This window comes from Panthera tigris, chromosome A1, assembly GCF_018350195.1.
Source record: "Panthera tigris isolate Pti1 chromosome A1, P.tigris_Pti1_mat1.1, whole genome shotgun sequence".
NCBI classification, from domain to species: Eukaryota; Metazoa; Chordata; class Mammalia; order Carnivora; family Felidae; genus Panthera; species Panthera tigris.
In genome coordinates this window covers 168,288,635-168,313,163 of record NC_056660.1, presented here as the reverse complement: position 1 = coordinate 168,313,163, position 24,529 = coordinate 168,288,635, and the positions used below count along the sequence as shown (strand labels likewise).

At 36.2% G+C, this 24,529-nt stretch overlaps 1 protein-coding gene across 7 annotated transcripts in view; it reads right to left on the bottom strand.

The window, feature by feature from the left end:
• The window catches only part of FER (FER tyrosine kinase), a 428,416-nt gene that overhangs the window by 85,303 nt on the left and 318,584 nt on the right, over positions 1 to 24,529 (bottom strand). For all 7 annotated transcript variants that reach the window (XM_042990938.1, XM_042990948.1, XM_042990943.1 and 4 more), the window contains one exon: positions 19,566 to 19,689. In XM_042990938.1, coding sequence (XP_042846872.1) covers positions 19,566 to 19,689 — 124 coding nt within the window. The remainder of the gene's footprint in view (positions 1 to 19,565; positions 19,690 to 24,529) is intronic.

Here is a 24,529-nt window from a genome sequence, read left to right as displayed (position 1 = left end):
CTAGAAAACATAAGGGTAATACTATCTTAGAAAAGCCATTCATAGGCCTCTGATTCATATTTTTCTTTTTGGTGTCTTGTTTCATTTGTTACCTGTTTTCCATGATTTTTCTCGTGTATATTAAATAATTTAACATTAGATAACATTTTGAGTACATTACGCTCTGTGAAACAATTAGGGAAATTTGCTTTTTTCTACCAAATATCATTATCAAAGAACAAGTATTTACGAAGGCCAGGTATACTTTGTGCTGCAAAAAAATTAAGATTCCTCAACAATAAATGTACATTTAATTCTTTGATGCATGAGTTACTCAGTTGTATTAAATATCAGTCACTGTGCTAGGCAGTAGGAATAGGGCCTTATGTTGAATAAAGTGTGGTTTCCCCCTCAAGAGGTTCCTAGCTTTGGCTTTGCATGTATGTAAATATAAAGCAATGACACTTAAGTTCCAAAGAACTGAGGAACTCAAGATAAGTCTCAAATGAAAAATTTAAGTAAATTTCTGTTGCCCCAAGAAAAGAGATAGCCCTCAACAAATACTGTTTCAAAGTAGCATTTCTTAGAACTTTTCACCATGTAATGTAAAAAGGTTCCTGAAAAATCCTGTTTCATTTGATTCTTAATGTTAAAAAAATATGAAAAAGATATATATAATTTACACTTTTTCTGTATCCTTTCCTCCTGCTTAACAGAGGACCACCAAAATGTCCAAGTCATAGATACATGGGCAGAAGATCTTAGAGCAGCTTGAGATTGGGCAGGAGGGAACCACTTTTCATTCCAGCAACAATGTAACGAGCCCTGCTCAGTGATTCATTCTGCAACAGCTAACTGAATGATTGTGGAAGGTGGGCACTGAATTCTGGCATCACCAGGCTGGTTTTAGCTTTAGCAGGGATGGCTGTCTATTCCCATCTCTTCTCAAAATCTAGAGGATTCTAGACTACCAATGCAATGTGTTCTTGGATGGATCAGGAAAGACAGATGAAACAAATGAGCATAGATACCCATGACAACATGAAAGTTTCACGCTACCAAAAAGGGCCAGTCTATCTGATACGTCAGATGAGAAAACTGGCTGTCCACCCATCTCAGTGGGGTAGAGACAAACGGCGTGGCATCATGATGAACAGGACACAGGTACACGCATTGCTAAAAACTGCAGCGGCCTTTCTGTGTTAGACGTTCCTTTTAAAGCAATACTCAAATGTTTCATGAAATGGTTTCAATTCAGCTGTAAAGCAGAGCTTTAATAAAGATGATGGAGAAAAAGCTAATTCCTCTCCCTTCTCATACAGAAAAGAAAACTAACAGGTATACACATCAGGGGAAACTTTTTCAAGCTTGTAGTGTTTCTTCTAAAGACATAAAGCCTGGAAAATTGAAATATGAAAATAAGAGAGAAGGTATATTCATTCAAACAGCTTAGGCAGAGTGAGCTCTTTCCATACCTGCTTTGGAGTTGCAGCCCAGGGAAGGCTCACGGAGATGGCCAGCACTGGTGCTGACACCAAGTTTTAACTTAGGCCACCATGGGTGACATCGTGGTGCCTGGCAGCACATATACAGAGAGGCCACATTCTAAATACGGAATAATGATTACCATCAGCTTGGACCTCATTTAAACCTTTTTAACTGCTATCTCTAATCCACTTATTCCTTCATCTTTCTCTTTTCACCTTCTCATATGCCTTGGTGAACAACTCACCCTTCCTCCAAACTGGATAGTAATTCAACACTACGTATAACTTGAATCTCCATTTAGTTTTCTCAAAGGCTTTCATATCTCTTACTTTAATTTAACCTTACAGATGCTGGCTGTAAGGTAGTTTTGTTAACCCTTTCTTAACAGAGGAGGGGGGAAACTCTGGAGGTCAAGCAATACTCCTTTTTCACACGATAATAATTTTTGTCTTTGCTCTTTTAACTAAGAAAAACTAGGGAAATGTTATTTTAGGTAAACAAACATACACGCTTTGAGTTGTGGAAAAAACAACAAGAGACACTTTCATTTATTGCTGTTGTTAAATCGTGGTCATTGGACAAGAGTACACAGCTGTATTTTGTGTTTACATAGTTCACTGTTATTCCACATTTTACAATGAGTTCTACTGGTCAGGGGGCAAGACTCTTAAGAAGGAAAAATCAGTTACTCTCCTGGTTTTCTTCCTAGAAAGGAAAACTTTCCAAAGGAAACAGGCTTCTTGCTAAGAATGATACATTTGCAAATTTCTTTTTCCTACTGGTAATTTATTTGTACAGAATTAGGGATATTTTTTAATACAATGAAAATTTATTTTTCTTTTTCATCCTCTAGTTATCATTCTTATTTGTGAGAGTATAAAGTTATCAAGGCTGATATAATTTAAGATTTAAAGGAAGCAGTTAACCTTCAAAGTGATTCGTTAAGTAAGCAAATAAGTTAAATAAACACTGTTCTAGAGTTAGTTTACTGTCAAACTAGATTAGAGGAACTACAAATGAGAAACATTGGGTATTACCATCAAAGTTAAAAGTAATTTTTGAAACTGCCTCCTTATTTTAAAAATGTGGAGGTAAAATGAACTATTAGTTTTTAAATGCATATATGTAGAGTTCAGAAAATCATCGATATATTCTTCCATGTTTGTTTCTTATTTTCAAATATTTCTTTCATTGATTCATAATTAAGTCAAAGTTTCTCAGACTCATTCATTCATTTATTCATTTTTCTTTCATAATTTCCACATTATTATCTCCAGGTCAGACCTTTCCCTTGAGTTCCAAATACTCATCTGCCTGTAAGTATTTTATAGGCACTTCAGACTCAATGTGCCCCCAAATAAACTCCTCATTTCCATCTACAACCTGCCCCCGTCTCTCTCCCCCAAAACCCCACTCCTCTTCCTGTGTTTCCTTAGTGAATAGAGACCTGTCATCCAGTTGCACAAGCCAGAAACCCAGAAAAGGTCTCCACACTGACTCCCTTGAAAGCTTCTCTCCTCCCTCCAGGCATGTCTCCACACTGCAGCCAGAGTCATCTGCATGAAACAGGAATCTGATCCTTCCTACTCAAAACCCCTATAGTGGCTTCCCATTGCTCTAAGGGTCAAGACCAACCTCCTAGAACTGGCCTGCTTTTATTGGGTCTGATCCCTACTACCTCTCCAGCTAGCCACATCTCAAGTCAGCATTTCACCCAGCCATACTTTGGATTGCTTTTTGTTGCCTGGAAAAGCCCTTCTCACTCCCAGTTGATTGTTTCTTCTCTTTTCTACCTTCTCTTAGCTACTTCTTTTTTTAATTTTTAATGTTTATTTATTTTTGAGAGAGAGCACAAGCAGGACAGCATCACAGACAGAATCTGAAGCAGGCTCCAGGCTCTGAGCCCAACGCGGGGCTTGAACTCACAAACTGTGAGATCATGATCTGAGCTGAAGTGAGACGCTTAACCAGCTGAGCTACCCAGGCACCCCTCTCTTTATTATTTTTTTTTAAATGTTTTATTTATTTTTGAGAGACAGGGAGAGGGAGAGGGAGAGGGAGAGGGAGAGAGAGAGAGAGAGAGAGAGAACAAGCAGGGGAGAGGCAGACAGTGAGAGAGAGACACAGAATCTGAGGCAGGCTCCAGGCTCTGAGCTGTCAGCAAAGAGCCTGATGCCGGTCTTGAACTCGTGAATCATGAGATCATGACGTGAACCAAAGTTGGATGCTTAACCAACTGAGCTACCCAAGTGTCCCCCTCTTAGTTACTTCTTAACCTTCAGTCCAAATATCACTTCTTCAGGGATGCCTTCTGTGGCCTTATGAGGGGGTCATTTCCCACTTTTGCATACTTTCTGGAATGATTATCTATTGATGTAGGTCTCATTCATTAGACTTTAAGCTCCGTGAGGACAAAGATTCTATCTGCTTTGCTCAACACTTTATCCCAAACACCAACCAGGTGCTTGATACACAGACAGTGCTTCAGTAAATATTTAATGACCTCAGTTGAACATTATGGAACACTAGCCATGTGACTGCTTTTCAACACCCAGATGCTTACAAAATAAAGTATTCTTTAAGAAAGTTAGGGGGAAAAAGTAAAACGTGTTTGAGTTCTCCTAAATGTGGTAAAAGGCCAGTTAATAAATTCCTTAAGAATTAAGTTTATTTTGAATAAAGCTGATCACATAAAAGAAATTCAGTAAACTGACCCAATATTTGTTGGGTGGCTCTTACAACTTTGACTGCTGTGTGCTATTTTTTTCTCCCTACTATGAAAGGCCTTTGGAAACCCTATTCTTATCTCTTATTCATCCCCTTCCCTCTATGTTCCGTTTATCAAATTATCAAGATATTTTTAGACCTTTAACTTACTTCTCTCATTTTCCCTGAGACTAGGAACATGTCTAAACAGGGTGCTTTACAAACAAGGTTATTTAATACATGGTTTATGACTGATTTAATCTGTGGTAGATAGAGAGGCTTTAGAAATTATGAATAAAATGAGAAATTTCACCAGGGAAGTTTACATGATACCATAAAAGCAAAAATATAGGAACTCCAATAATCTGTGTCTAGCAGGATAGGTACTTAAGCCTATATTTCACATGAAAATTATACTTTTCTTTCCTTCACATGATATATATTAAGGAAAAAAATGAAGACTCACAAATTTATAATATATACCATATCATATTATATGTTTATGTATACATATATGTGTGATATTATATATATATATGTATATGTGTGATAAAAAAGGTTAAATTTTAAATTCTACACCAATTATGTTTTCATTTGGTTATAAAGAGGTTTATAGATTATTTGTGTATCATGCCATATGGTTATGTCCTGCCTTGGGTTTTAAAAAATCTCAAATAACAGTTATAATTGTTGTAATGTGATACCTTTGCTCATTTATGTAAGTAAATAGAAGGCTAATTTTTAAGAGGCATAATGGGAATTTTAAGAATGAAGAGAGAAATACTACCCCCTGAGAATTAAAGTTCCATGTTACATACTCTTGACCTTAAATGGTAAGGAACGAAATACCTTGTCACTGTTATAGCGATAACATTTACATTCCCACATTAGTTACATAGTGAATGGACAGAGGGCAGGGAAGGGAGGAAGGGACTAAAGGAATGTGTTCCTACTGAGCCTCTAATACATAATAACACATCTGTTGTTTACTGCCAATTAGTTCAAAGTGTATGTTAAAAATTAATACTTTCTGGCATGTTATAAAGTACTGCTTGCTAAGCCCTGGTTATTGTCTCAAATAGGACAGGCTCAATATAACAAAGAACTGTTGGATGAAAAACAGATTGAGCAAAGAGAATATTCACCTTCTGTGACTTCTGGAGGAGCAGTGATATTGTCTCACTCAAACTCTGAAATAATCACATTCAAACCATTTTAAAAAACACACTAAGCGTACTAAAAGTTTCATGCTAATACACAGCAGGCAAAGAATTTTGTTCTGTTTGTGTAATGCATACAGGTTTGCATAAGATACAGTTCCTTCTTCATTTATGCACTATAAAGAAGTGAATCAGTGAAAAATAAAAATGTAAGATGAACATAAGGGTGAAACCACTTATGATTATTTTTCTAGAAAGTCCCTAGTCATCTAATGGCATTCAATCAGCACTTTGGACAGCAGTTAAAAGGCCTATTTCATTTTTCATTAATTTATCCATGTATTCATTCATTCACAAGTCAGATGTTTATTAAACTCTTACTATATGAAAGGTTACCCAATAAAAAATGTTCACAGAAAATATGTACTATTCTCTTCCCACAAAAAGCAAATCAGACTGCAATTAAAAAAAAAAGTTCAGCCTTAAAAGGTCGATTGAAGGACACAAAATAGACAAGAGTTTCTTTTCCATAACAAAAATATCTATCTATAAGAAGGAAAAATTAGTGTGCCACACCACAAACAGTAACTATTCTCTCCAAGCTACTTTATAAAAATTTAAAACTTAGTATAACAGAGGTCATTTTATTTTATAATACACAACCTTACATTAGAAGGAAATGACCTTTTGTATACTAAACAAAATAGCAATTGAATGACATCTTCTCTTTCATGTCACTTTAGTTCCACAGATGACATTATTTCTCCAAGAATCAGGCACTATCCTCTGGCATTATTAGCTAAGCAATAATACCAAGCTATTCAGTGTGGGAAATAAGCTTAGGAATCCCCCCCGGCTTACACCAATGGGGTAACAAGGCACAAAGAAATACAAAGTCAATAAAATGCTCACACCTGAGTTTGGGTAAACCAGATTGGCACTCCAAGAATAGGTGGGTGCAAAGACACCCTGAGAATAGGGAAGCACAAAGGTGCCAGGAATAGGGAGGTGCAAAGGCACCCCAAAATAGGGAGGGGGTGCTGAGCCCCCAAAATAGAGAGAGGCAAAGGCCTGAAATAGAAATGGTGCAAAAGTGCCCAATACATAGGAATAACAATGTTAGATATTCAGGGTGAAAGCACCCCAAATTTAATACTATAGCAGAAAGATGCTTTCATAGGAGAATAGGGCCAGGTTAGGTAAATTGGTAAATTGGACTTTGGACCTCTGAGCTACAGGCAAAGCAGCCCTAGTGGAGATGGTTAACAAAAGAAAAGGTGTCTTGTTAACCCTGAGGTTATTCCCCCTATCTGTCTCATCCCCTAGGCTGGCAAAGATAAACAGGCACAGCGCCTCCTGTCTGCTGTTAACAACCATCTGCCCATCTGCCCAGCACCTGGATTTTGTTTTATATTGACCCAAACCCCAAACACTGTATATCTCCAAAATCCCCTTTTCTCTCTCACATCCCCAAGTTAATGTTCCTAGTTTCTTTGTCCCTTTGTACACACCCATTACATTTGCAAGCCTTCTTATCTGAATAAATATGGGGCAAGGACACTTATTCAGTGCTCCTGTCTTTTTCCTGAACATTAGCCATCTCTTGTTTTAATCCTGCATCTGCTCTTTTGTTGGCCAAAAGAGAACTGTAGACTTAGAGTCTACAACAATTCAGTTCAGTAAATAATAATTATTTTTATTGACAAGTTGAAAGCCCAGAGACCCCTGGGGGAAAATATGACCCACTATAAATTATGCATAGATTTAATTCTACTTATCTATTTAAATCAATGGGTCTATACACTAGGACACTATTTGCAAGGTACACTTCTTAAGGATCTGTAATGTATTTAGAAAAAAAACATTCAATGTAAATGCAAAAAAAATTGCAGCTGAGATTTTTTTTTTAATGTTATATATTTTTGAGAGAGAGACAGAATGTGAGTGGGGGAGGGGCAGAGAGCGAGGGAGACATAGAATCTGAAGCAGGCTTCAGACTCTGAGCTGTCAGCACAGAGCCCGATGTGGGACTTAAACCCATGAACCATGAGATCATGACCTGAGCTGAAGTCCGGTGCTTAACCCATTAAGCCACCCAGGCACTCCAACAGCCGAGATTTTGAGTGTCCTTCATTTCAAGGTCACTTTCTGTTATTTTAATCCATTATGAGAACTGTAACACAAGATGTGGTACAGTGAAAATGCCAGAAGTGGTGGTACTCTGCCCAACCCTGGCTCCATCACTTGTGCTAGCACAGCTCTCTGCATATAGCAGGCTCCCAGGAAAATGAGAGTTACATGTTATGCTTTTATTTGGCTCTTTATAGTTTGAAGCAGTAATGTTAGAATTAGTAGAATTACAGAAAATAAAATATTGGAGAGCATGTTAGAGTCACCTGAATTTATGAGGAAAATACAGAAAGACTGTTTTTTGAAGTCTGTGTAAGAATATAAAGTCTTCTACAGAAGAGATGAACACAAAGGAAGGGAAGCAAAAATAATATAAAAACAGGGAGGGAGACAAAACATAAGAGACTCTTAAATATGGAGAACAAACAGAGGGACTGGAGGGGTTGTGGGACGGGGGATGGGCTAAATGGATAAGGGGCATTAAGGAATCTACCCTGAAATCAATGTTGCACTATAAGCTAACTAACTTGGATATAAATTAAATAAATAAAAATATTAAAAAATTTAAAAATAATATAAAGTCTTCTTTCACTCTCTCTTTCTCTTTCATACTGTATCTCATATATTAGCAAACCCAGATGGCTTTACCTTCAACATACACCCAGAATCTGACCACTTCTCATAATCTCCACCACTACTATCCTGGTCCAACTCCCATTGTTTCTCATTTAGATTATTTAAATAGCTCTTGAACTGGCCTCGCTTCTGTACTTGCCCTCATAGTCTACTAAAAAAAAGAAAATCCAACCGATCCTTGAAAATCCTGGGGCAGATCAAGTCAGTTCTCCATAGTTCCCATGTCATGGAGAATAAAGGTAAAGTCCTTTCAATGACTTACAAGGTCTTCATGATCTGGCCACCTAATAACTATCTAACCTCATTTTCTGTCTCCCTTGTTGGTCTTCTTTAGACACACCTAGCATGCTCCCATCTCAGGGCCTTTTCATCCTTGCTACATCCATTGCTAGTAAGGTTATTCTCACTGATATTCGCATGGTTCTCTCCTTTATCTCTTGGTCTTCTCTTACCACTACATATACAGTAGTACCCACCCCAGCCTCCCATTCCCTCTTGTCCTATTTTGTTACTTTTGTATATTATGCATTACCATGTGGGATATTTTATATTTACTTCTTACCTTTACTTTTTAATTTTTTTAATGTTTATTTATTTTTGAGAGACGCAGAGCTTAAGCAGGGGAGGGGCAGAGAGGGAGACACAGAATCCCAAGCAGGCTCCAGGCTCTGAGCTGTCAGCACAGAGCCCGATACAGGGATCAAGTTCACGAACTGTGAGATCATGAACTGAGCTGAAGTTGGACACTTAATCAACTGAGCCACCCTGGCGCCCCTGCTTATTACTTTTAAATGCATTGTCTGCTTTCCCTCATTTTTGTAAGTCCCACAAGGGCAGGGCTTTGTTTCATTCACTGGTGAAGAGAGAGAGAGAATTTGCCACCCCAAAATATGCTTCTTTGGTATAAGGATTATATTGTGAGCTTTATTTTATTTTATTTTATTTTATTTTAATTTAATTTTATTTTATTTTAGAGAGAGAGAATGCAAATGGGGAGAGGGGCAGAGGGAGAGAGACAAAGAGAGAATCTTAAGCAGTTCCACACTCAGTGCAGAGCCCCAGGCGAAGCTCACTCCCATGACCCTGGAATCATGACTTGAGCCAAAATCAAGAGTTGGGCACTCAAATGACTGAGCCACACAGACACCTCATTAAGCTGTTTATTTTAAAGAAACGTCATATATGGGGAAAGTTTTACAACTGAGTAGAAGTTACTCTTTTGTAAGAGACAATTTAAGGGAGCTCTCCTTTTAGAAACTGTCTCCCTCCCTGTACCAGGAAGAAAAGGTTGACTCTAATTCTCTAGAAACTCTTATTAACAGAGAAGACACTAACTTAAATCTGTGTAACAATCTTATCCTTGTTTATAGCTTGGCCTGATAACTGCCCACAATTGGCCTCTCCTAGCTGGAAGTTGGTATTTAAGGTAGTGGCTTGGGCTACCTTAGGAAGTTACTCAGTTTTCCTGGGTCACTCCCATGTACATAAGAGGCATACATGCTTTTTAACTTCTGTTCTTCTCTTAACCTTTTATTACAGGGTGGAGGGGGGGCCTCAGCCAAAAATATAGAATATTAGAGGGAAATTTGTTTTTCCTCCACCACTGTAGCCACAGTATCTACAGGAATCCCTGGCCCAAACATACCCAGCACTGGGAACACATAGCTGAAAGGGTAATGTGAGTAAGTTGACAAACTATGGAGATGTGGACTCAGAGATAATTAAGCTTTAACGTGGCTTTCTCCTTAGGGTGAGACTGTGGCCTTGTTTACACCAAGTTTGGTGCAAGAAAAGTTTAGCCCAATATTTAAAACATTACACAAAATCACACAGATGTACAGATACTCCATTAACGGTATTATATGATCCATACTACCATGTTAGCAAGAGAATGAACTCAAATTCAACAAAGCCCTAGCCTCATCAGACATTGTTACAAAGTCTGGGGACCATGGTAAAATGAATGGAGATATCCTGCATTTGTTGTTCTTTTATATGGTCATCTTTTCGTGAAAAGTTTCTGTATCCTTGGCAAAAGAGACAACTGAATTTAATCTTACAATAGTGTGAATGTGTGTGGTCTCTTCTAGCTATGTTGTGGTCCCCTTGAAACATTTTAGGGATGTTTCAGAGTGGGGAACCTTGAGGTACTTTTTTTTTAAGTTTATTTATATATTTTGAGGGCAAAAGCATGAGCAGTTTAAGGGCAGAGAGAGAGGGAAAGAGAGAATCCCAAGCAGGTACCGCAATGTCAGCACAGAACCTAAAGTGGGACTTGATCCCACAAACTATGAGATCAAGGATCTTGCAGGATCCATTCCTATATTGAGGAATGAACAAAATAAAGTCAATATCCTCATGGAACTTACATTCTAGTTGGCAGAGATAGACAAAAAGCAAACTAGGATTTTATTTACATATGCATTATATATACCACTTTTATACATATACAGATATTTATACATGCACATATATGCAAATGTAGATATAAATAAAATAAATGCCAGGTCATGATAAGGAGTGATGAGAAATTAAGCAGGGTAAAGCTTATAGGGAATGCCATGATGGCAGTTGAGGAAGGGTCCAAAGTCACACAACTAACATTTTGTAGAGCCAGGATTCAAACATAGAGCATTCCAATGCTAAATCTGTGGTCCTAACAACTATGCTAAAGCTAAGTGGCTCTTCAAAGGCTAAACTTCTAGCCTATTAGAGCTGGCAATGCAGAAAAAGACAGTCTGATTAGGACAGAAACACTTTGAAAGGGAAACCTGGGAATGAAAAAGGCTTCTCATAGTGCTCTGTATCTTACAAAGAATAAATAATATTTAAAAACAAAAACTGAGCACACCTCCTTCTCCCCCAGAAATTCTCATAATTAGTATGGTGAGTCAATGCCTAGTAAATGGCAAAGGCTTGGGTGCCCTAGTTCCATAGCTGACTGCTCTGATCCTGCCTTAGAGACCAGAAAGTAGGAAGCAATTTGCCAATGAGAAGGTTAGGCTTACTTCTGTGTCATCCATGTTCTAACAGATTTCTTGGAGGTTAGAATTTCCATTTTATCAAGACTAATTAGAAAAAGCTAGCTACTCTAGCATAAATCAGGTTTCAGTGGAGGACTTGAACACAACCAACAGTCACCTAAATCTCTGGGGTAATCATTACCCCAATTCCACACGTCTGAGAGTGATCTCCTTCCTGTTGTATAGACATAGTATGAGCTAGGATTCAAGACCACATGGACCAACAGCAAAGAGTAAATTTGCCAGCCCTATACCATGGAACTGCAGGGAAATGATTCATCCCAGGAAAATATGGAGGTAAGATCTGCAAAGGATTCTTTTATCCCTACAACAAGGCTTTCTCAAAATCAGTATTTATTAAATGGTCTTAAGTTTTGCTTCATAAGAGAAATATCCACATGATTGATCATCCTCACAAATAGGAAGAAACTGGAAATACATCCAACATATAGTTTAAATGTTTTGCTTAGATTCCCAGGCTTTGTCATCAGCTCAATCTAGACTCTAATCTTACCTTACCAGCTGTATGACACTGGCCAAGTTACTTACTTTTTTTTTTTTTTTTTTTGTGGCTCAATTTCTCCTACTGTAAAGTGGAAATAAGTGGCACTGTTCTTATCAAAATATGAGGATGAAAAAAATAGTGAATGTACATGGCAAATAGTAAGCACTTTATGAATGCGTGATAGCCATCTTTTGGGGAGCCTACTTCATGTATGTCCCATCCTCTGAGAATCATCCTCTCACACCCGGAGACTGGCTCCTGTAAATCTATGTAACAGTGACCCTGTATACTCTTCTCTGTTTAGTCATCTTGTTGATTAAAACAGGGGTAGACACCTAATATAAGCTGGGCCAATCAATTCTTTCTGCCAAAAATTTGAAGTTAGACCTCAAAGACTAATTAGTTTCTGCAGGTGCTAGGCCTGGAAAGTTATACTGATTCAAATGTCACTTGAGGACTCTTTGCAAATGGGCAGAGGAATATAGTCTTCAGATCAAGAGGGAAATGAAGCAGCGAAATGGAGGAAATCATGAGAGACCATGTGAACGCAGAGGAAATGACAGAAAGAGATGCTGTCTTGGTCCCTGAATGCTTCCCAGTTCCTAATTCCAATGGCTCCCAAGACTGCTGAACTTCGTGTGTCCTGAGTTCCATGAGATAGTTCTATTTTCTTGTAATAAATCTCCTATTGCTTAAGTTAAACCATTCCTGTTCTTTGTAATCGAAGAGTTAGCTTAAACCATTCCTGTTCTTTGTAATCAAAAAGTTCCTTAGAAGAAATGGTTTCAAAAGCATTTGTGTTAGTTTAATGTAAAAGTTCACTTTTGACATCCTGAACCAAAAATATATTTCCTGTAATTAACTGAATAAAAGTCAGAAATAATACAGAAGAGATACAGGCCAATATCCCCCTTCATTTTCTATGTAACAGAGGACAAAGCTAGCCCTAGCCAAACTATAAAATAGCTTTAATGTACTGCTATGCCCTTGTTTCCCTCCCATCTCATTCTCATGGATTGTTTACTGGACGTCCCTGAATTCCTGAACAGTGTCTTACGTTTGCTGTGTCTTTCCTACCAGTAACCATACATCAAAACTTATCTGTCCTTTGACCCTTTCTCCTCAATTCTTCATTTTTGTTTTCTAAGAAGGCAGCTAGATACTTTTAACTCAAGCTAACATGTTAATTGATTCTAATATCAGAGAAGGCTTCCTTTTTCATTCCCGGAAACATACATGTAACTTTAGGGAAAAATCCCTTAATTAAAATGAATGAAATTAGTGATGGGAAATTCTGACACTGAATAAAGTAGTAGGATAATTTTTAGAAAGGTGCTTTTGTGATATCTATTGTATGATAATCACATTGCATATATGCAAATACCAAACTACACTAGAAAAAAAAAAAAGAGGTTAGAGCAAGATTGCATATTTTTGATATATTTGAAATTATTGAGAAGTCCTTTTGGTACTGTAGCAAAATTGGTTTAGAAGCTAAAAATAAAAGTATACCTTAATATATTCAAAATTGTAATCAAATGTTGAAACAAGAAAATCAGTCATAAATGCTTAGTCAACTGAGATTATCACATTTCTATGCTAATCCTGTGTTTTTAATTAACAGATAAAGCAGAAGAGGCTATCTAAACAATAGTGTATAAAAAATGAAAAAATAAATTTTCAAGTTCTAATTAAACGGAGAGGCAATAACAAAATACTGCTGCATTTCAGCAACTCTTTATCAAAAACAAAAAAAAACCACCTTGATATATCTTTCTAAAATTACATTTCACAGGCTTCAGCATGTTTATAAAGAGTCCAGATGTTAAATATAAGCAGAGATATCACACCAAATATGTCTGGCCTTCTTCGCCAAACCTCCTAATTGGTCAGAAGATCCATTTCTTACGGAAGGCAATTCAGTGCAGTGATTTAGAATGTGGGCTCTAGAAGCAGAATGCCAGGATCCATATCTGGGATCTGCTACTTTCTTTTAATATTATCTTGGGCAAGATAATCAACCTCTCTAACCGTAAGTTTCCTCATGTGTAAAATGGGCCCACCAATAATACCTAGTATTGTTTGAGGATTTATTCATTCACCAATAGGTGTCTGACACTGTTCCAGGCTTTTGGAACAGTGAACACTGTAGGTACAAATCACTGCCCTCACAAAGCTTACATTCTCAGATATTCCATCTAAAGCATTTAATTAGCAGAGTGCATGGTACTCAGTAAGTTATCAATAAAGGTCAGCTGTTGGGATTACTAACACTTTAATGAGACAGAACAAAACACTGGCATTCAAATGATGGCAATGTGTCAGAATGAAGCCAGCACATCTAAGATTTAGCAGTGGCCCTGCCACTAACTGTTTAGATAACCTTCATTCAATCTCTGAGCCTCAATTATTTATCTATAAATTGATTTTAAGGTCCCTTTTACTGAATATATGGCAATTCATGAGAGGCATAAAAAGTGAGGTTTTAAAAACATTGAAGAAAATATTTCACATTGCATATTTTAGTTTTAGCTTATCTTTTAAATGACATGAAGATGCATTAAGCACAAGAATACATTTTCAGTACACTGAAGGCTTAGGGAGAGTTCAAATGGTAAGTAATCAGGTGTAGTTTTGTTTAAAAACAAAAAAGAGAGAAAAGCATTCAAGAATCACTGGAAACATGTAAATGACCAATATCATACCCAAATCTTTAGCTTCATAAAATATGAAATCACAAAAAAATATAATAAGACAGAAGTAGCATCTTAACATTTATCATAAAAAGTATACTGGGATGCCTGGGTAACTCAGTCGGGTAAGCGTCCTAACTTCGGCTCAGGTCATGATCTGACAGTTCGTGAGTTCAAGTCCCATATCAGGCTCCATGCTGACAACTTGGAGCCTGCTTGGGATTCTTTCTCTCCCTTTCTCTTTGCCCCACTGCCCCCCCACCTCAAGCTCAAGCTCAAGTTCTCACTCTCAAATAAATAATTAAAAAAAAAATTATCCTTTCTTTCCTTTCCATGGATACCAAACAAAGAACATGGCAGAAAACCAATTTTTAAAAATAAACCCAAATAAAAATATTGCAGTAAGATTAATCAGCAATAAAACCATAAACACCATTACCATCTATACCTAGTATAATGTCAAATTTCAATCAACTTATCAAAATTAGGCTTAATACTTTTTTTGGAGTGGTATCTAACAATCTAGTTACATACCATTTTAAGTAAATGCACAGATACCCCAAAGTTTATCAGTATACTTAAAATATTCATATAAAGTACAAATAGGAAAGAAAATTTCATGTTGGTCTATAAAATAATTATAAAGAAAATGTAGTTGATTTATAGCTAAAGTGAAACAAAATAATCCAGTAATTCACTAGCTTTAAACAGAAATAGTTTCAATTAGAAACTTAAGAGTATCCAGAGAACCCTTTTAGAAGTTAAATGGAAATTACAAGAACATTTTCCAAAAGCAGGCCAATTTCGTTAGCAATTACTTCTTTCCATTTTATAGCTGTCATACTTGTTTATCTATAATGAAACATTGCTCTGCTTTTCTCATGGTAATGAAAACAATACAACAAAGCTAAAGGAAGAAAATGTGTCCCCCCCCACCCCCAAACTTAAGATACTATTTTGAGGACAGACAATTAGAAATATTTTCAAGTCCTGAATTTCAGTGACTTCGAATCACTGAACAGAATAAAACTTATAAGTTCACATAAAATTTAAAGCACATTACAATTTTTTTGCTTTGATTTGTGGGACATAGACTTCACAATTCATAGACATGTATATATTTTAGTGGTATTTGGGGAGGTAAAAAATGGGGCTTGGTGACTTTCTTCACTACTTGAAAACTGAAACATTAAACCATGTTAAGATTAATCAATTTTTGAAATAACCTCATTATGAGGAAAGACATTTACCACTTTAGTGAATGTTATATATATTTATATTTATCTATTTGATACTTCTTAGGAGGAAAAACACATGTCTTCAGTGCATCTTTTAACCATATATCTATTAAAATCCATTCCAATACTATTACTACCACAGAAATAGTTCTATAGGATGACACATAGGAACAGTACAATTCACTTCTATAAAAAATTCAACACAAAGAATATTTTATTCTTTCAACATAGTGTCATGTATTGGTGAGGTAGTGAAATGAAAAGAAAAAGAAAATGAATTCCTCCAAAAGAGCATTTATAGAAGTTTCAAGAGTAATAAAAGACCACTGGCCAGAGGTATCATAAAATTCATCCAGTAATTATGACTAACAAGGAAAATCAGCAGATGGCTTAGAAGAAATCAATGGAAGTGACTGTAAAAAAATTTTGTAATGTTGGTATATTTATTGTAGCTAATAAGGAAAATCATATAAAAAAGCATTTATTAAAATAAAGACAAAAAATATTCTATGCCACTGAGGACAAATTCAGGGCTGGTTTGTTAATGCTTATCAGTGCCCTAAGAGATGTGACTGATCATTTGACTCTGTTGCTGATCCTGGAATCCTTCTCAATACAACACAGAAAGCCACTATCAATCACTGAAAATAGGCAGTGAAACCTATTTGTCAAACCTGCTCTAAGTAATATTGTTTAAGATACTCAATCTGGAACCTTCCTCACAGGCAAATAGTACAAGGAATAGGTACAACCTTCTAAGATACGTGCTCAAGCATAGGTTGACACTCAAAAATTTGTGAATGCATGAAAATGCTTAACAAGGAAAATGGAAGGATAACATTAAAGCAGATAATGTTATGATTTGGTTAAGTGGGATAATTTTTAAAAGCTCACTGCCATCTAAGACATAGAGCAGTTTTAATTCTGATGATAGAGGCACTTAAATAACTACAGTCATCCTATACAAATCAAAACCACAATAAGACACCACCTTACACCTGTCAGAATGGCTAACATTAACAACTCAGGCAACAACAGATGTTGGCGAGGATGTGGAGAAAGAGGATCTCTTTGGCGTTGCTGGTGGGAATGCAAACTGGTGCAGCCACTCTGGAAAACAATATGGAGGTTCCTCAAAAAATTAAAAATAGAACTACCCTACGACCCTACAATTGCACTACTAGGTGTCTATCCAAGGGATATAGGTGTGCTGTTTCGAAGGGACACATGAACCCCAATGTTTATAGCAGCACTATTGATGTATATACGTACATATACATATATGTACATATACATACAATGGAGTATTACTCGGCAATCAAAAAGAATGAAATCTTGCCATTTGCAACCACGTGGATGGAACTAGAGGATATAATGCTAAGTGAAATTAGTCAGAGAGAGACAAATATCACATGAGTTCACTCATATGAGGACTTTAAGATACAAAACAGATGAACATAAGAGAAGGGAAGCAAAGATAATATAAAAACAGGGAGGGGGACAAAACATAAGAGACTCTTAAATATGGAGAACAAACAGAGGGTTGCTGGAGGGGTTGTGGGAGAGGGGATGGGCTAAATGGGTAAGGGGCATTAAGGAATCTACTCCTGAAATCATTGTTGTACCCTATGCTAACTAACTTGGATGCAAATTAAAAAATTAATAAATCAGGGGCGCCTGGGTGGCTCAGTCGGTTGAGCGTGTGACTTCAGCTCAGATCATGATCTTGCAGTTCAAGAGTTCAAGCCCCATGTCAGGCTCTGTGCTGACAGCTCAGAGCCCGGAGCCTGCTTCAGATTCTGTGTCTCCCTCTCTCTCTGCCCCATCCCCACTCATGTTCTGTCTCTCTCCATCTTAAAAAAACAAAAACTTAAAAAAATTTTTTTAAATAATAAATAAATAAATAATAAAGAGTGAAAAAAATACAGTCATCCATTTTCAAGAAAAGCAATCACTACAAAAGTAGCAAGAAATTAAAACAACAGTTCCCTCAACCACAATGCACCAGAAATTGAAGACTGCTACTGGTAACTAACTGACAATTAAGCAGTTTCAGTACTGTTTATTCATTAGAATTTAAAGCTATAGTCTAATGGCTTGAAAAAAATCTGAGACAAAATGAGTAACTACAGTCGAGAATTTGATACCTGAAGTAGTTTTAACACCTGAGCAACCAAAATAATAAGACTTTCTCTAAATGAAGAAGAAAATCCTTGTTACTTTCAACAAAAAACATTTTCTTCTTCCAATGAAATTAATGATAATGCAATTCTTGTCCAAAATCAAATACTTTTTAAAAATATTTAAAAATACCTATTATAATGTGATTTGATCTATAGTCCTAGAAATACAAGGACAGTGGCTTAGTTTTAGTTGCCTTAATTTCCAGATATATAATATCTCTACTGAAATGTGTTTTAAAATGTATGCAATTGTTGAACTATATTGGAAACATAAGCCATAATTTTAGTTTTAGAATAAAATTGGGTATATAGGAGAATTTTTTGAAAAAATTAACTGATCAGTTTGATAGAGTAGGCAGTTAGCTAGACACAAGCAGGGAGATAGCAGGTAGTTTTCTGATTGTTCAGAAGGGCCAAAACCAAGTTTCAAACAGCCAGGAAACCGCCCCCCCCCCCGGGGGGCGGGGAGGGGAAACACATGTGCTCTTCCCTATAGCTGTTGCCCTACAGTAACCTATAGCTTCATAATAATACATTTACATTGTGGTTTTGACCCCCCTCCTTTCAGAGGGATGCTTCCATGACAGTTCATATAAGGATCATGTAAAACCAAAGACATCCCCTCCCAATCTGTAGGAGGAGACCCTTAGATGATAGGAGGCAATGCCATCAGAGACCACCCTCGCTATGACCCCTATAGCTTGCAAACATAAAAAGGAAAGAAAACCTTGACCCCTGGTGCAGCTGCCACCTCTGGGCCTGCCCACTCTCCTACCTTTAGAGTGTACTTTTGCTTTAATTGCTATTAAACCCTTGCTTACTTGAGAGTTTGGCTATGAATTCTCGGCCAAACTCACAAACTGAAGCAGGGGGTGGGGTAAGGGTGGGGAGCAGATGGGTCATGCCACTGACACAGTGAGATCAAATAAATATATATTTTAGGTGAAGGTACCTTTGGTCTGCTATAATTATACATTATACGACTTCAGAACATTAAGCAAAGCCTGCATAATGAAACACATCAGAGAAAAATATAGTTCAATAATTGAACCAATTTAGAGAAAGTCCACACTAGTTCAATCTGACAATGAACTCTGTTCCATGTTCAACAGTATGATGTGCTGCTTCCAGTGAATAAAAACCACATCAATGCCCCACTTTATTTTGCTTAAATAGACTTAGCCATACTTAGGATCTGACATGAATTCTCCAAGAGATGTTAAGTTGTATTGACACGTAGCAGTAAAGAACATTTTCGGCTACAAGCAACTAAAACCACGATCTATAAAAGCATTAAAACCAAGTCACTGCTCTTAATGTAATTAGGTAAAGTTTTCTAAAATCTCCTTTGAAATAACTATTATGTTAATATCTTCTACCCTTGGCCAAATTCACTCTCATGAATTGTTGTTTTACTATTATGCTCTTCCATGGCTATAATTTATGAGTAATTTCTTTGCAAAATGAGAATAGGGAGCACAGGAAACAATCTTATTTGGCTCTAAGACTGTAGGTGATATTGTGACTAACTTGTGACACATCTTATCACTAGTTCATTCATGATTATAATATAACAGATTTTAATCAGTAAGTAACTCATTGCCTAATTAGGTGTACTTACCTCAGGTAAGTATTTCTGTAAATTATATCAACTATCAAAGAAGGCTTTCACACAAAATATGAAAACCCACAAAATATGAAAATCAACAAGAAAATACGTAAGTTTTGTGAAAGAACTTCATGCTGTACTATATTGCTGTAATGTCACTTTTCTAGCGTTCTATTTATAAAACTGGAAAATGTTTAAAAAAATATTCTCCTTACCTGTGTATACAGTTTTTACTCTCGAGATAGGACATACCAGAAACAGCATCTAATGAAAATTTCACTAACTGCTTGAGTTTTAGTTCATCCTTCTTCTTTCTCAGAAAGGAGAGGAAATCACCTCCTAGAAGAATTGAGAGATGAACAATGAGATAAAATCATGAGGTAGTGCTTACGAGAGATACCCAGCAGAACAAAAAGCTTTACACATCTGGCCATGCTTTTTACCCATTTTGTTTGACATGAGCATAAAACAAAGTATGAAAAGACACATCTATCAGGTACCACAAACTTTCCTACATACAGTTTAAGCCCTTTAAGTGCTTCACACTGTTTGTTATCCAGCATGCAATAATATTCAAACAAAATCATACAATTTCGCTGTTGCCATTTCTCACCAATTTGCCCGGCTAAAATTTTCTGTGAAATTTTGTTTCCTCTGATACCAAATAAAAGATTGTAATTATTAGCAGTTTAAAATGTAAATGATACCAAATTAGTTATCAGATTCACTGACTCCTTATGATTATGAAGTCACTGATGGTAGAGGGGGAGGGGGGCAATGATTTTGATGATTGAACTGCTGAGCCAGATTGTAGTTTGTGCATCAGATGGATTTCAACAATGTCTTCGAGCAACTCTTTAAAACAGCATGATCCAAAAGAAAAAAAAAAACACGCAAGGGAGCCTGGGTGGCTCAGTCAGTTAAATGTCCAACTCTTGGTTTTAGCTCAGGTCATGATCTCATGGTTCGGTTCCTGAGTCTGAGCCTTGCGTTGGGGTCTGCACTGACAGTGTAGAGCCTGCTTGGGATTCTCTCTTTCCCTCTCTCTCTCTGCCCTTCCCCTGCTCATGTTCTCTCAAAATAAATAAATAAACTTTAAAAAAGTTTTGAAAAAAAAAGAAATATAACACGCAGTATTTTTCAATTTTCTGGTAGCTACATTTATAAAGGTAACACTAACAACCAAACAGTGAAATCCATTTTAATAATGTATTTTTTCTTTAGTCCAATAAACCCAAAATATATTATATCAATATGTATCATTAAAAAACTATAGTTTTTATTTTATATTTTATCATCCTGAGTCTTTAAAATATGTTGTTTATTTCATATTTCATGGGACATCTCAAATATTTCAAACATTTTTAAATTTTTCTAACTGAATCCTACCCATTTTAAGGGGATTAGAATTAAACTAAATTCAAAATTCAGTATTTTTAGAAGCAATAGCCACATTTCAAAAGCTCAAGAGCCACCTATCGCCAGTGACCCTTAAACTGTGTATTCATTCTTCATATGGCATTAAAGATTATATGAAGGCCTGATTATCCTTCCTTGTCAATGTATAGTGTATTGCATTTTTAAAAGTTAAATATATTAGAAATAAATTTCTCTAAAAACAATAATTTCCACTTTCCCTTTCTATTAGGCTCAGATTTTAAACCAGAATTTTGCAAGAGGGATTAGCATTTTAATTGCCATTTCCTAAACTTTTTAATCCTCTTCACCAGGGATCCAGGCTTCCTTAAATAGAAAAACTCTAGAGGTGAAGACTTAACGGCTTTTTCTTTAATGAGAGTACCTGGAAAATAAACACTTGCCAAACTCTACTTATGATGTATGCTGTCTTTCTCTAACTTCTTTTATTCACACATCAAGTGTTACATAAATTTAGGTGGGCCCTTTACAAAATCAATAGCTATATGCTTAAAAATAATCTTAACTGTGTCAGATAATTTAGTTTGTTCTGTTCTTTTAAAGAGAATATCAAATGTATTAAATTACTAGGAAGATTATTGAAATAGTGTCTATCAAGCTTAACTTAATTTTTTGAGCAACAGAAAGCAACAGTAGACAGCAAAATTAAGCACTAATTTCTCAACTTTAATAGGTATACCAGTTAAGTGGATTTGAAATCAATTTTTAGCTCAAGTTATTACTTGGACCAATATTTACATATATTAATTCTTTTGTTAGATATATGTTGGCCTATTTTAGAAAAAGTGCAGACTTCTGCTCTTGAAACCATATAGCATTTTGTTTAAGCTTTGGAATAGCTTCCCAATGAAAAGAGCTTTTCTGGAACGTGATTTAAAGCAGCATATGACATAACCCCAGTATTCTGTGGAATCCTACTATTTCTTTCCAAAGTTCGCTCATATTCAGCACTTTTCCATCTGCCTCCTGTTCTTTTAAAATCTACCCCTTCAGTGAACCTCCTTTACCCACTAACCCCTGCCTCAAACTGTAAATCCTGTGAAGAGAATTGTGCCTCTGTTGCCCAATATTATAATTTCAGAGCCTACCACATCATGTCTGGCATGTAATAATACCTCAATAAACATTTCTTGAATGAACAAGTAAACTATGTGTACGTATCCCTTCTTGCAGCTTCTAGGCTTCCCAGGAAGACAATCTTTTTTCATTAATTTTAACATTTCTTCTTTAGTACTACCTCTCCAATGGTGAGAACTGTACTTTTTAAGTACTTGTTAAATGTTAAAATAATGTTTAGAAAGGGATAATACCACATTTTTTATCAATGGCACCGGATGGATGCTGTAAAATTCTTTAAATTCCAACAATAAAACTTAGTGCTTTAAGACTGAGCTCATCTTGATAGACACTTCGTAACACTAATGCCTTAAAAATTGCATCATTTAAAAAAAATGATTTGCAAAAAGACAACCAGTCCTTGGTAGATAAAACTGTAAAACAATAAATGCATTATATAATAAAGAAATGACAACACTTAAATAGCATTCCAAGTTGCCTGAAAAGTGATGCCAAGTCAATAAAGGTAAAGTACTAGAAAGCACAGTGATATACAGCTCTTTCCCAATGCTGTGACACAGCCAAAGATACAGACAAAGGACCGTCTGATTGCCTCTTAGTTAATCCAGCAATATTTCTTTCTGCCTTAGAGAAATGTCTTGCCTAAAATCATTAAATCATTAAAGTAAATTTTAAATTTATTTCCAGTTTCTAGTTATTCAAGACACAGAATGATCTTAAGTAAAGAAGGAAAACCACCATTCCGCAGCCCTCGTCAGCTTCTTGCAGGTCACTGCACAGAAGCCAAGCCTTCAATAAAAATTAAGTAATTGTGATTCAGCACTGAAAGCCTGAGCCTTGGGCAAGTGTTAGCATTAAGAACCCTGAAGCAAGAAGTCAACTCCCCAGGGGATGGAGTATGAGATTAAAGGTAGGATACCCAGGAAATAATTCAGACCGAGCCAGAAATGTTCCCCTAGGCACAATACTTGATTACTACCGTTAAGTGAAGAAGAACTAGAGAGTGACATCAGATGATAGAATTTTCAGTATTCACTGTCAGTTACTGTAGAAGATAGTGTCTGTTTCTTTGAATTCATTCTCCTATAATTTTCATTAAGGGCCAAGTTAAAGAACCTCTCTTAGAATTTGTGATATATGTAATAATCATGTATGTGGTACAGATATTTATATGTGTATGCATGTATATATATGTAGATGTATATGTATATGTACGTGTGTTTGCATATATGCATAGAGCATAGAGTACCATACCTGACCACTGCAATAAGGATCTTGGTGTTCAAAGCAGGCAAAACAAGATATTAAGGCCCCTTTGTAAATCTGTCGTAACAAGGATTATTTCTATGTAGGTATATTGCACATTAAATGAAGATAGGATGGAATAATTTCTAAAATTTTCCACCAGTGATAAATTTCTAAGACAATACTTAATATGTTTTTATAGCCAACTTTTGGGTTACTGGGGAGAGAGCATGACATCATGAAAAGAACCTGGATATTGAAGTCAGACTGACCTAGGTCTGATTAACTAGGAGGCCTTGGGGAAGTGGTTTTTCTAAGCTTCTTTAAAACAAGGATTAAGTGCACTTATTTCTCAAGATGGTTTTGAAGACTAAAATGTATCTAAAACATGAAGCCCATGCCTAGAACATCATATTATACTACTACAACTTCTTATTTTTGCTCAAGCTATTTTATATCTCAAGAAAGAAAGAGATGTAGTAGGGACTGGTTGTTTGTCATATATGTGTTTTCCCTTACCTCACTTTCCTGCCCTTCACCCTCAACATTAAAGATGGTCCTAGAGTGGCTTCACCCAATCCATGAAGCCCATTCCCCTGCCCAAGTGACTGGTTCAGGGATAGACACATGGCTTAATTTGGGCCACTGAGATACAAGGAAATGCTTAAGGGTTGGGGGTGGGCTGGGAATAAAACTGGAAGCATATAAGAGCATGTGGTACCATGGGGACTGGCAGACTAGGTGTGGGTGAAGCAATCATCATGAAAACCAGAAAAAAGTTAAGGTAAGAGAATAGTTTTTGGTGACATATTTGAGCCACTGGATCTCTGTACTACCAACTCAAAGATTCCTGATGGATGAAATAATACCTGTATTGGAAGATTATTGAGAATTTAAAAAGGTAATGTATGTTAAATATATGGAACAAGTAGGAAACAATAAATAGTAGTGCTTATTACTGCTTGCAGCCAATTTTTAGCAGGATAGAGGGCTATTCTTTTCAAAAGAACTTTCTCAAAAGAATTCTTACTCTATGCTGGGAAAATTTGATCATATCTATTCTTTCATATTCATGGGACTGGGAAGAAGTGATCACATTAAACAAACTCAGAGATGATTACATAAAGAAGAACACTAATTTATTTGTCAATTTGTCATTAGAGAAAAGGGACCATCAGGGCTAAACCACTAATGACTTCTTGTCATTGAATTGTGTAGAGATCTTAACTTATCATCAAATAACTTCAAAGTCTGTTAAATTAAGAGATATCAGTCCCTAGTGATATATAAAATATATAATTCATTACTCTTGCTTTTTAGGATATAAATTTATTCCTGAGAAGTTTGGTTTAATTATGTTCACTTATAAATTTAAATAGGATAATAAAGCAACTATTACATTGTAGAGAGCTGTTTTGGG